Source organism: Pleurodeles waltl, chromosome 4_1, assembly GCF_031143425.1.
Source record: "Pleurodeles waltl isolate 20211129_DDA chromosome 4_1, aPleWal1.hap1.20221129, whole genome shotgun sequence".
Lineage (NCBI taxonomy): Eukaryota > Metazoa > Chordata > Amphibia > Caudata > Salamandridae > Pleurodeles > Pleurodeles waltl.
In genome coordinates, this window is record NC_090442.1 from 372,739,136 (window position 1) to 372,753,528 (window position 14,393).

The 14,393-nt window shown below is 37.2% G+C and overlaps 1 protein-coding gene across 4 annotated transcripts in view; it reads right to left on the reverse strand.

Annotated features, from left to right (window-relative positions):
• The window catches only part of ABCC9 (ATP binding cassette subfamily C member 9), an 843,291-nt gene that overhangs the window by 721,262 nt on the left and 107,636 nt on the right, over positions 1–14,393 (reverse strand). For all 4 annotated transcript variants that reach the window (XM_069228541.1, XM_069228540.1, XM_069228543.1 and 1 more), the window contains exon 5: positions 5,747–5,913. In XM_069228541.1, coding sequence (XP_069084642.1) covers positions 5,747–5,913 — 167 coding nt within the window. The remainder of the gene's footprint in view (positions 1–5,746; positions 5,914–14,393) is intronic.

Below are 14,393 nucleotides of genomic sequence, written 5' to 3' on the forward strand. Positions count from 1 at the left end.
TCCTTCATTGGTGATCATTGTTCCAGGCGGTAAGACGGTGGTTGGACTGTCCAAACACTGTTATTTAGAATTTTCATATTCTTGGTTTAAATTCTTAAATGAGTAACAGATTACTTGCGCGCTACCATTTCTTGACATTTATATGGTAGTTTACAAATAGGCAAGACGCGCAATTTATTTCATAAAGGTTTGACTTTGTTATTCATTGCACCCTACCATTTCTTGACATTTACATGGTGGCTTAAGAATTGGCAAGACGCGCGATTCGTTTTATGGTGTTTAAACATTGTTGTCCATTGCGCACTACTATTTCTTGACATTTACATGATGTTTTACGAATTGGCAAGATGCACAACTCGTTTCATGAGCATTTAACTTTGTTGTTCATTGCGCGCTACCATTTCTTGACATTTTACATGGTGGCTTAAGAATCGGCAAAAGAAGCGCGATTCGTTTCATTGTACTTTGATCTTGTTATTTATTGTGAGCTGTTATTCCTTGACATTTACATCGTGTTTTACGAATCGGCAAGACCCGCGATTCGATTAATGATGATTTGACTTTGATATCCATTGCGTGCTACCATTTCATGGTATTTTACATGATAACACTTGAATTGGCAAGACGCACGATTCTCTCCTCGAGTTTAATTCATGTTGTTTATTGTATGCTACTATTCTAAGATATTTATTATGTACTATTCGAGTTGACAAGTTATGTGATCTGTTTCCTGAATCCATATTCTGTTATTCATGGTGCACAATCCTTTTATGGTGTTTACTATATATATATCTGCAATATGCGCAATTTGTGTTGAAACATTTTAAGAGTACACAGAAGGCCAGAGTTTCTAGATGCAATATTGTATGGTCCTAGTATACATTCTCAAAACAGGATTTATCTGACTGGTTTAAAATGTAGTCAGAATGTTTTTTTCTGATTCTCATGTAAAGGAAAGTACTTGAATAAGAAAGTTTTCATTTAATTCATCTTGATTCCCCTACCGGTATCCGGCCATCTTGAAACTTAGTCATTTTAAACTTAACTCTTAGATTGTTCATGTTTTCAGAGTGACTAGGCTTAGAATCATAGTCTAGTATTGATTTCAGGAGATATAATTTTCATATTGTGTGTTCTAACCTTTTTCTTACTACAGGTCTCCTTCCCAGCTGTTCCCTTCCTAATCCCCTCTTCCCTTCTTGGACTCTCTCAGTCTCTGTGATTTATCTATCAGAGTCTTGGAGCTGTTCAGTGGTGGACGTGTTGGGAACGTGCACAGACCCCGAGATATGGTGACTCTGACAGAAAGTAACAAATATTTCAAGAACAAATAGCTTCTTTGCAGGGATAGTGACCATTGGAATGCCCTATTGGCCATCAACCCATTCAATGAGGTCATTATCACAAAGAGTCATGGTCAAATCTTTATTAAAGTCAGCATTACTTAATGATGTACAATAGAGCTTTTCTGCCCATATCCATATTAACATACATGATTGTTTACCAATATCAAACCTAAAGCAGTCACCAGAGGTTGGTGGATGTCCCATCTACTCTAATTACAGTGCATAAAGTCAAAATGTACTCTAACTAGAATGTAAGGGACATCATTGTTTTTGGTGAATGTTCTGCATCAGCCCAACTCTGCATAGTGCCTTTAGATTTTAAGTGTCCCAGCTCCATCCATCTTATGTTTGGGCTTAAGCATTTTCAAGGTCACCCGGAAATTCAGAGCCTTCAAAATGCCACAGAAATGGACTTTGTGGCACTCTTCATTGACACTCTTGTGATTTTGCTGTTTTAGAGTAGCAACAAAAACATTTTAAAACCCATGTACATTGACCATTTCTTTTGCTCAGGTTCTGTGTGTAAACCAAAGTCAAAGTGAGAGTTTGTTGGTTCCATTTAGTACTCCTTGAAGCCCTAAGACATTACAGGGCTGTATCATAGTATCTTTAGTGAAGCATGCTACCCCTTGATCACACCACCCTTAGGCCAGAATTGCATATTGTTATCTGGAGAAAGAGTCTTAGCAATCAAGTTCTATCGACCCACCTTTTCTGACCTAGCAAAAACGTGCCCAAAATATTATTTCAATGATTTGTCAATTTACCAACATTAAAAGTGATTTTTGTTTCCAGGCCTCATGCATGTTTTCAAAACAGGAGGAATACTTGCTGAGCTCATTTCTGATCTTTCATGGCGAGATTATCTCCTGGTGTTCAGCTTTTCACAATCACTGGGTGATGTTCAGATTTAGGCTTTAACACTATTAACCATACTCTCAATGTGACTCATTACCGAAGTTAGCACTGTTGCTTCTTTTAGTCTTCCTACTTTAGCTAGCTGAACGAACATACTGCGTTGCCCCCCTCAGGACCGAGGCCCATCCTAGTGATTTTGCTTATGTCTGTCTTGGAGATTTTGCTCATGTCTGCCTCATTTTATGCACTGGTAGATAGATAGAGCAAAAGAAAGTAAAGCTTTTATCCCCAGTGGTACTTTTGATAAAACAGATGGAGATTTCTGCCCTTGTCACCTTGACCTTCCAGCCAAACTGCACAACAGTGACATACTTAGTGCCTTTTGTGCTAGACATGCACACTGGTTTTAGGGGTGTGTAATTGTTTTTGATGGTAAAGGTATTTTTAGGGTTTAGGGGTGGGTAATTGTATAGGGTGACAAACGTATTTTAGGGTTATGAGGTAGGTAGGGGCATAGGGCGGTAAAGGTATTTTTAGGGTTTGGGGTGGTTAGGGATATTGGGTGTTATGGGTTATTGTGGTTTTAGGGGTGGGTAGGGGCATAGGGTGGTAAGGTTATTTTAGGATTTTTGGGTGGTGGGGGCATAGCATGATAAAGCTAATTGATAAGGGGGGCCTTGGGGATTTTCCCCCAATAAGAAATAAAATTAATATGCCTCATTTATACTTACCTGCGTGGTAAAGGTATGCGTGGTAAATGCATGCATTGTAAAGAAATGCATGGTAATTGCCTGCATTGTAACGTCACTCATCAATAAATTATCATAACTACTGCACACACTATATTACACAACAGAACTCACACTGGATGTTATAATCCTTCCCTTAAACCACACATCATATCTCACAATAGACTATATATCACATACCAACCCAAAAAAAAAGAATACACATCCAAAGCCACATGAAAATATAATTCAAACTGATGAGACAAAAAGGCACAGCAAAGTTTAATTTCCAAAATATTTGTCTCCCTTTGAGCCTAGCTTAGGAAGGCACAGTGGAAAGATAAGTCATAGTCAAAATACTTTAAAGATTCAAGTGGAGCTTTGCTTCTTGGTGGACTGTAACACATTTAAAGTTTGGGGCCAAATCTAATGTTAAATTCAAGTGTAGATTTAACAATTGTGTTGAGTTTCATTGTAGAAGGATTCTGAACTATGTTACATGATAATGTTTTCTATGGAAGCATTAATGGAAAAACATTTATACAAATCTGCTTCTTGTTTTTAGATCTGTTTGAATTATGGGGCCAATGGCTCTCTTTTAATACCTCAAGTGATCGCTGCTGTTTAAGCAAAAAGGTCAAAGAGATCCCATTATTTACTACTGTCTTTGTTTGCAAGGAGCTTGTCATACATAGTTTAGGCAGTCTTTCAAAGGAAAGCTCCTGATGGAAACTGCATGATGTACAAGCAGTGAACTAACTTTAAGATGACCAACTAATATGGAGTCTTACAAGTGAGTTACAGGTGTGAGATGTGACCTGGTGGCTAGAGCTGCTGACTTTGAAAACTTTGTAAGTAGGTTCAAATCCTTACCTAATAACTTGTCTCAATATTATTCTGCAAACAAACACAAATGATGGACAGAATGCGGAACCAATCAAAAATTCACCCCCGTCACAGATCTGGGTTTAATCCATCAATTAATTTGCTCACCATGCCACCCCAGTTTGGATCCAGCCATATGCAAATCAGTCTTGACCCTGTTCCCCAAAGGGAACAGTCCAGCCCGAACTGCCAGGCCAGGTCCTCCCTGGACTGGAAACAAGCATCCTGGGAGCAGTTTTAGGGTATCACCATTCATCAGCCAGGCTCGCTTGAATCCAGTGGCATAGGGAGCCCGGGACCGACATCTGGGCATATCTGGCGCACTTATGGCGACAAAAGCAAACAAACGCAATTGATGGACGGAAAGCGGAACCAATCAAACATTCACCCCAGTCACAGATCTGGGTTTAATCTATCAAATATTTTGCTCACCATGCCACCCCGGTTTAGACCCAGCCATATGCAAATCAATCTTGACCCTGTTCCCCAATGGGAACAGTCCAGCATGAACTGCCAACCCAGGTCCCTCCCTGGACTAGAAACAAGCATCCTGGGACCGGTTTCAGGGTATCACCCTTCATCAGCCAGGCTAGCTTGAATCCAGTGGCATAGTGAGCCCGAGACCCACATCTGGGCATACCCAGCACACTTATGTCAACAAAAGCAAACAAACATAAAGGATTGACGATACCCTGAAACTGTTCCCAGGATGCTTGTTTCTGGTCCAGGGAGGAAGTGGCCTGGCATTGTGGGCTGGACTGTTTCAATGGGGTGAAGGTTTGATTTGGTCTACATTCCGTCCATCAACTGTTCTTTTTGCATTTGTTACCGCAAGTGGGAAGGGTATGCCCAGACGTGGGTCTTGTGCTCACTATGCCACCAGATGGAGAGGCTGGCAGAAAGCCAGTGCTGGGGGCCACAGGAGAGCCGGTGCACTGCCCATGCCATAATATTTGCAATGCCCCCCCTGCCAGCACCCTCGGAATGTGCACTGTCTGGTCTGCAGTGCAGACAGTGTGCATTCTGAGGGTGCTGTTGTGCAAAGGCATTGGCCTCAGCTCCAATGCCATGGCACTCTTTCCACTGGGTGGAAATATTGAAATACAATGTTTCCGCCGGTCAGCCGGTGAAAACATTGTAATATGACCGGGGGAAGGCTGCTGGATTGATGGTGGCCTCCTCCCCGGGGCTTTGGTGGTCAGCTGGTCCAACCACCAATGTCATAATGAGGCCCTAAGTCAAATTTTAAACATTGATAAACAATGAAAAAGTTGGAAAGAACCTCAAATGGTCATCTACTGTCAGGCTTTAAGTATTTATTGCCCTTTCTTCTGAGAAAGTACATGTGTGTGCTTCTTATCAGCACTCCAATACTTTTACTTATCATCATCTAAATCTTTAGTCAGCTAAGCATCCACAAAAGCACATGGAAACTGTCACAATATATTACATAAAATCAATTAAAATATAAGTGTAATAGATACGTTGTAAAATTGTTGGAGCCAATCAAACACAATACACTATACAAAACTGAAATAACAAGACTATATAGACTTAAAATAACTTATTCTGGCAAAGTACAGCAAATAATATTCAATACAACAAACTTTTTTTGTCTAATTCTCCTCATGTGAAGTAAGAAGTGAGAAACTCCAAACACAATGGATTGTCTGACATTGATTCTCATGATCCTAATGGATGCACTAGGATCCTAATGGTTGCACTTTTAATGGGTCAGTTCTGTACTTACTTTGCCTGTTTCTGTCTACATATTCACTGAAAATATATTTCACGGAGTCTAAGTAGTCCTTGAATAGGGTTTCAAGGCTCTCACTGTTCGCAAAAATGCACTGTAAAATGAGGTACATACAACCACCTAATCATCCTTACAACAAAAAACACAGAAACATAATATTAAACATGCATTACCCTAACTCGAATAACGTTGATCTCCACAGCCATTAGCAGCCCATAGAGGATGACCATAGTCAAAGTAATGCAGAAACGAAGTTGAGACACTCCCACCTCATGTTCGCAGTACTTCACCAACTTGATTGTTTTGGAGACAAATGCCATAACCCAATATAGGAAAAGAGCTATAAAGAGAAAATCAGCATTATACGATTAGGATATACACAGTGATGTTATTTCTCCTAACAGTTGCACAGCAGTACTTGTTAGTGAACCACAAAGGGCAAACGTACATCACATTTGCTGTATTGGTACCTTATCTACAGAATCAAGCAGAGAAACCCAGCAGTGGGTAGAGCTGTTCACTTTCCAGCATAACAAGCACTTTGTTCACCTCTAAAAAGTCAGACATGTCCTTTAAACACCATAGTCTGAATCCTGATTGATAAAATACTAAAAAATCATTGTGATAAAAGAAATCTAGCAATTTGACACCAACCCCTTAATTTATTCTTTTACCTACAAATGGGAAGTGTGTAACGGAATACAAATCAAATTGTTTCAGAACAGAGGAAAAGCTATATTACATAAGATAATAACTTTAGATTGATTGGCGGATGAGGGAATATCTTTTCCATAATGATTTTATTTATCTTTTACACTAAGCTATTTCCAAAGCTTTCCCAGTTTAATAGGGTGACAGGTGAGATGGCGTGCAGCAAGACAGTTCACTTCTTCATTTCAAGTGGACACAACTCATAACTAGGTCATTCTTCCTCTCTATTCAGACCTGAAACATGTCATACCGTTTTAAGACATTGTTCTTGATTGGATATCTCAATGTCATTTGACTAAACAGTAGCCATCCTTTTTTCAGTCTGGGCAAAATTGGGCCCCCTAGCTTCCTTCCTACGGTGTTTGTACAAAATATTGAGTTGTAAATATCAGGAAACCAACATATCGGAAACGAAATATTGTGATACATAAATATTGTGATGCTAAAATATCACTGACAAAAATATTGTTTTTGAGATAAGTAATGTTGTTTTAAATAAATATTGATATTTTCAATACTGGTTTCAGTAATATATCGATTAAAAATATATTTTTAATTATTTTATTGTGTTTTAGTTGATTTGTTAATTTTATGTGTTACTAGTGTTCATTTAAATGTTATTCATTTTTTAAATGTGACATTTAATTTTTAGTGATTTGGAATTGTTTATTTATTACCTTATCTACAGAATCAAGCAGAGAAACCCAGCAGTGCATGTAGGTAGAGCTGTTCACTTTCCAGCATAACAAGCACTTTGTTCACCTCTAAAAAGTCAGACATGTCCTTTAAACACCATAGTCTGAATCGTGATTGATAAAATACTAAAAAATCATTGTGATAAAAGAAATCTAGCAATTTGACACCAACCCCTTAATTTATTCTTTTACTTACAAATGGGAAGTGTGTAACGGAATACAAATCAAATTGTTTCAGAACAGAGGAAAAGCTATATTATCTAAGATAATAACTTTAGATTGATTGGCGGATGAGGGAATATCTTTTCCATAATGATTTTATTTATCTTTTACACTAAGCTATTTCCAAAGCTTTCCCAGTTTAATAGGGTGACAGGTGAGATGGCGTGCAGCAAGACAGTTCACTTCCTCATTTCAAGGGGACACAACTCATAACTAGGTCATTCTTCCTCTCTATTCAGACCTGAAACATTTTATACCGTTTTAAGACATTGTTCTTGATTGGATATCTCAATGTCATTTGACTAAACAGTAGCCATCCTTTTTTCAGTCTGGGCAAAATTGGGCCCCCTAGCTTCCTTACTACGGTGTTTGTACAAAATATTGAGTTGTAAATATCAGGAAACCAACATATCGGAAACAAAATATTGTGATACATAAATATTGTGATGCAAAAATATCACTGACAAAAATATTGTTTTTGAGATAAGTAATGTTGTTTTAAATAAATATTGATATTTTTAATACTGTTTTCAGTAATATATCGATTAAAAATATATTTTTAATTATTTTATTGTGTTTTAGTTGATTTGTTAATTTTATGTGTTACTAGTGTTCATTTAAATGTTATTCATTTTTTAAATGTGACATTTAATTTTTAGTGATTTGGAATTTTTTATTTATTAATAATTTATAGTGTCATAGTGTGTTGTTGAGTTTGTTGGGGATAGGGTCAGAAGTTAATTAGGTAATAACTAATTATTTATTATGTAATACATTTTATTCAAATATATGATAAATATTTATTATTGTAACTGTAATTCTATTTATATATCGCTTACTACTCCTGAAGAGGCGTTGAAGCCTTTTACGACAGGTTGCACGCTACACCAGTACCCAAGGTCAGCAGGTAATCTAGTAGTAAGTATTGCGATAGTCATGTGCTCCCAAGAAAAAAATGCATGCATTTACAATAGGTATGTAGCAATAAATTATATTAATATCAGTTAGGTGCGATCTTTGGGGGAGCAATGTTGTTTCAGGTGAATGGTTGAAGGATATTAGATAATGTTAGGTTGCAGGGATGTGGTTTTAAAGAGGAGAGGTTGTAATCTATAAAATGAGGCATAAGCCAATTGCAGAATTATAATGGAATTATAATAAGAATGATTAAGGCAGACAGGCATGAGAATGGGATGAGGCTATACTCAGAAATAGAAGGCTTGCAGTAGATGGAAGGTAAGAAGAGCATCACTCTGGAAAAAAAGAGGGGAATCAAGCGGAAGTAGGTCATGGTCAATTTTTCATGCAGGGATTTAGTAGTATAGTGAAAGAAGGCAGTCAGAAATACCAAACAATCGGAGGATGTAAGCTGTAAATAGAAACAACATTATACATGGTGTTTCATATCTGGGGAAGACAACTTATTGCTTAAGCAGTATTATCGGTTCAAGTGTGTGGAAAGCCATCAGGAGATACAGGTTAAGTAAGGCACAAGATTCTTGATCTATGGATAAGAGCAGATTTTCACAAATGTTGATAATCTCGAAAATGCTAAATTCCAGAATTGAAATCCCTCAAAGGCCAATTCTCTTCAATGTAGGCTAAGAGTGTCCCTTCTAGGCAGCGAAGGCTGTGGATATCAAATGACACTTAGGGCCTTATTATGATGTTGGCGGTCCACCACCGGACCGCCAATACGACGATGGGGAGGCAGGGGCCAAGCCGGTGGCCTCCCCACTGCTGTATTATGAGTTCCCCACCAGGCTGGGCGTCGCAGACAGTGTAGCGGCATTGGCTTTGGCTCTCATGCCAGACAGTACGCATTCCGAGTATGCCTCTGCACTGCCCATGACATGGTTATGGGCAGTGCAGGGACCCCCTCTATGGCTCCATCTCTGCCCTTCTGCCAGCCTTTTTGTGGCTGTGTCCCCACCATGAGAAGGCTGGCGGAAAGGCAAGTTGTGATCAGCACAATGGTGCTAACATCAGCACCGCCGTGCTTGACCATAAATTGCACCACCGCCAACTCATCAGGAGCCATGATCCTGGTGGTGGTGGAAGTTTCCTGGCGGTCTGACCTCCAGGATCATAATCTGGCTTCTAAGTAGACCCTAAGTAAAAAAGTAATGTTTAATGTTTGGCTACTTATGTAGTGCAGTATTCAGTGCATGTTTGAGTGGTTGAGGGCCTTCTCTGTGCTGAAATAAGGCACTGAAACATGGTGGTGAGAGGCATGAGAGTCGGTTTGCAACATTTAATGTGTGAATCAATACTGGAACAGAAGGACAATGCACTGAGCAGGTTTCCCTCCTCCATTCAATCATAAATAGAATGTGTTCGCAGCAAGCATCATTATATTTTATTTCTAAAAACAATTGTATCACTATACCTCTCCATTGGAGGTCAAGTAGTAAAAGAATTCTTGAATAGGTTACATTTCATACAGCAAAGTCCTTGCTTCTATGATGGTATTATTATGTAATATTGATTTATTTTTGTTGCATGTTATTGGCGGTCCATTAGGTTTGTAGAGATATCCAGCAGAGAGTTAATCAAGTAATAATTAACAATCAATTATTAAGTAATTATTTCATTGATTTTCAGTTATTGAATTTATGGTATACTAATTTATTTCGCTTACATTTTAGTTGTGGGCTGCTAGTTTTGTGAGGGTCTAAGGTGGAAAGTTAGTTAAGTAGTAATGAATTAACAATTTATTAATTGGCAATTATTTGTAACTGATTTTTAAGTACTTGAAATGTGGAATACTGATGTACTTATATTTCAGTTGCTGGCTGCTAGGTGCATAAGGGTATTGTGTGGTAAGTAAATTAAGGAATAATTAACTAACTATTAATTATCATGACTAAATTAATTATTTAATTGAATTTCAAATATGTCAATTATGGAATACCTATTTATCTTAATTATAGTTTAGTTGCAGGCTGCTAGGTTTGTAGGGGTCTAGAATAGGAAGGTAATTAAGTAAATATTAATTAATAATTAACTGTTAATTATTTCATTGACATTTAAATATTTAAATTATGGATTACCTATTTGTTGGGAATATTTTAGGTTCAGACTGCTAGGTTTGTAGGGGTACAGAATAGGAAGGTAATTAAGTAATTATTAATTAACAATTGACTATTTACTGATTGATAATTATTGAATAGTAATTATCTAAATTGATTAATTGTTTTTCATTTTATTAATACATAAATATTTTATTCATGTTAATTCATAATTTATCTAGTAGGAGTTTATTTTTTTTCTTCCTTGATGAGGCTACTCATATATGCAATGTCTTTGAAGTACAGTACTTTCCCTACATTTCCTTAGACTACAGAAGGAATAGTAAAATTAACCCCTTTCAAGTCCAACACTTTCCCTGCTGTTACGTGTTTGGAGTGGGAATAGTTAATTTAAACCATCTGAAGAGCAACACTTTCCTTACTGTTGTACAAACTGGAGTGGGAATAGTAAATTTACCCCTCCAAAGTACAACACTTTCCCTACTGTTGCTTAGGTTGGAGTGGCAATAGTAAACTTAACACCTCCGAAGTCCAAAGTTTTACCTATTGTTGTGCTGACTGGACTAGGAAGAGTAATTCTAACTCCTCTGAAGTGCAACACTTTTCCTACTATTGCACTGACTGGAGTAGGATTAGTAAATCTAACCCCTCCGAAGTCCAAACCTTTTCCTACTATTGCATAAACTAGTGTAGCAATAGCATATTTACTATTCCTAGACTCCAATAGTTTTCATAATATTGGTTAAATAGGTCTTCTAGCATTACTTGTTTGATTTTAATGTTTACCAATAATTGTTTTTATTTTTGAAAGTATAGTAATATTTATAGTATTTTTAGTAAATGTTGTTTTGAGATTTTAAATTTTTAATATTTATTATTGTCTTCATTAATTCACATATTTTTTCTAATTGAATTGTTTATATTTTTATTAAGATAGATCAATAGAAAGATTTATACATTTAAAACATTAATAAATTAAATAATGTTAAAAATATTCTTCTTAATTATGTTGCAATATGTATATGTATATATATATATATAAAACACATATATATATTTACATACAAATATATTATTAAGTAATATGGAAATTAATCTAATTTACTTTGTATTAAATTTATAAATTCCGATCACCTCTCCATCTAAGGCTTCTTGGGGGCATATTTGCCCCAGTTACCCATTCAGTAAACCAGGGGTTCATTTTCAGGGGGTTCCATTGAGCATATTAGTTTTCTGGAAAACCTGATCTCTGAAAATTGTAAGGAAACCCTAGGGTGTCTCGATGTCAGATGATCCGGGAACGTATGAGGCCCTTTGTAAATCCATATCAGGGAGTTTGACTAAAAAAAGATCAAAAAGTATTTGGCCAATTAAGTCATGGTTTTCCCACGAAAGTACAGTCGCTCTTCAAGCACCTAAGGTGGCAATAAATAGCATTCTGTGGATCAGTGACAATGTTAGAAAAGCAAGGCAATTTTATGCAGAGGAAACAGGAGATAAGGGTATGTGCTTGGGAAGACCTGCAGAAGGCTGCCCAATTAAAAGCCTCCAAATTATTTTGGAGTGTTGTTAATCAGCCCTTTTTTAAACCCACCACGTCGGATGGAATTATCTGTCATATTATGGAGCACGAGTGGGTAACCATTTCTCAACAGTTTGTAACCCCATAAATATGGAAAATATAGGAGGAGAGGAGATTGGGCAGGAGTATGAGTAAGGCTGTGTTGCAAACTTTGTAGATCTAACTTCTGTTATAAGTGCTATTAAGAATGCAACCCCTGGTAAAGCCCCTTGCCCTGGGGGGATCCCAGTTAACCTGTTCAAAGCAAATCTAGACTTCTGGGCACCACTGATTACTAATGAATTGAGAGCAGCAGTAAAAAATGGACCTCCCTCTTCTTGGAGGGAATCAATAATAGTCCCTATTTATAAGAAGGGGGACAAGAACTTGCCTGCATATTATAGCCCTATAGCGTTGATTGACTTATCCATGAAGATTTTGGGCCAGGTGATCCTTGACAAGCTAGAGTCTAGGGAAGAGGAGCCTTCTTTTTTCAGCCTATTACAATATGGTTTTTGCTCGGACATGGGGACGGTAGAACAGAAATTTAACCTCACTTTAATTGCGGGCAAATATATGACGGCCAGGGAAGGGGCCCCTGTATATGGCCTTTATGGACTTCTCTTATGCCTTCAATACAGTGGATAAAGAGTTATTATAGTCCATGATGAAGCAGGCGAGCACAGATATTCACCTATTGGGTCTCATAAAAGACTTCACTGGGAGACTACCACTAGAGTATGTTACTCAAGGGATGGTGATTGTACAGCACAAATTAAAGTGGTAAATGGAGTAAGGCTGGGATGTATATTGGCCCCCTTTTTATTCTTATTGTACATCAACTCCTTAGATACAGCTCTAAATGGCTACACGAAGGATGTGCCCAAATTTGGGAATCCCCCATTGCCGGTTTTGCTGTACGCAGATGATGCTGTCCTTTTAGCACGCACAGCAAACAATTTGCCAAAACGTCTTGATGGTTTTAACAGCTTTATGACAGATCTCAAACTTAAGGTAAACCATCAAAAATCATTTGTGATGTCAGGAGGCCCAAAAAAACATAAATCAAGTTTATTTTGCCTATGGGGAGACCAATTGTTAAGACAACAACGTTCAATTACTTGAGTATTCTTTTTAACTCAAATGGAAGCTGGGATCAGCTGATGTCACAAAGGGCAGCTAAAATGAGGATAATAGGAGAGTCTATATTTAGATTTGTGAGAAGCCTGGGTCAGAAGCCTATACATGAGCTGGTCCAGCTTTATAAGAATAAAAGTTTAGTGGTGAAAACATATGGTGCTGGTGTGTGGGGTTATTCAGCAGCAGGCAAACTTGAATCAGTAAAAAATGTGTTTTTGTGTAGGCTTTTAGCCATTCCAATATCCACTGCAAGTTTCACTGTCCATACTGAATTAGGGGTATGGTACATAGATGTTCATATAAAGCTGTCTCCACTACTCCTGTTGATAAAGATATGGAGTAACCCTAAAGTAAAAATTTCCAGGGATGTATTGAATGATTGTTTGAAGCTAAATAATGTGGCATTGATCCCTTGGTTGGCGTAAATAAAGCATTCCTTTCATACCTTAGGGTGTGTGCACATCTTTGATAAGCCAGAGAGTATTACTGCAAATTCTAAGACAAAATTAATAGAAGCTTATGTTTTGGTTAAAGAAGAAGCAAGATTGATTAGTGTTGTAAAGAGCTCTGCAGTAATGAGATGCATGCAAATTAGTATGACTGCTAGTATAGAACCATATGTCCTGTGGATATACAAGTTACAGTATAGAGTTGCTCTCACCAGATTTAGGCTTAATACTATTCATTATTTGATGGCCATCCCAGTGTGTGGATCTTGGTTTTCTTCCCACCTACCTTGTAATGGGCTGACCGTGCAGTCTACCTCACACCTTATGCTATTTTGCACATTATATGGCTCACCTAGATTGAGGTTTCTACATCCTATTTTGTTGAAGGAACACTTTTTATCTTATGAGGAGGGCTTACGTTATGCATGCACTTTAAATATTAGGGAAGGATGAGGATTTTAGATGATTTTAATTTGTTTTAGCAATGCTATTGATATGTGTTGATAATGTGGTGCATTGTTTTATTATTTTAAGGATGATTAAAGCACCCAAATAAAGATTGATTTGATTTGAGCTGATTTCTAAATTAAAATAATTAACATTTACTACTTTAAAATTAATTTATATTAAAAGAGATCAATATCTTTGCGTATTTTTGGAAGATATTAGCATCAACTAATTTTTTCAATATTTTGGTACTTACCATTATAAGTATAGGAGCATGATATTGTGGTAAATGTTACTTTTGATGAAATATTTTTTATCCACAATATATTTACCACCATATTGTATTAGTGATCTACTTCCTAAGAAGAAAGGCAGGATGGGCAGTCCCGCCCTGGTTTCTACACTCCCATGTTGCCTACAAATATACAAAATTTTCTTGCTAAGCAGTTTTTGAAACGGTCATATACAAGTGAAACCATATACCTGCCTACAAAGGTAGAGCACATGCTGTTACTGCAAATTAATGCTTTCATAATTGTTTTGCAAATGTTAGTTTCTAAATC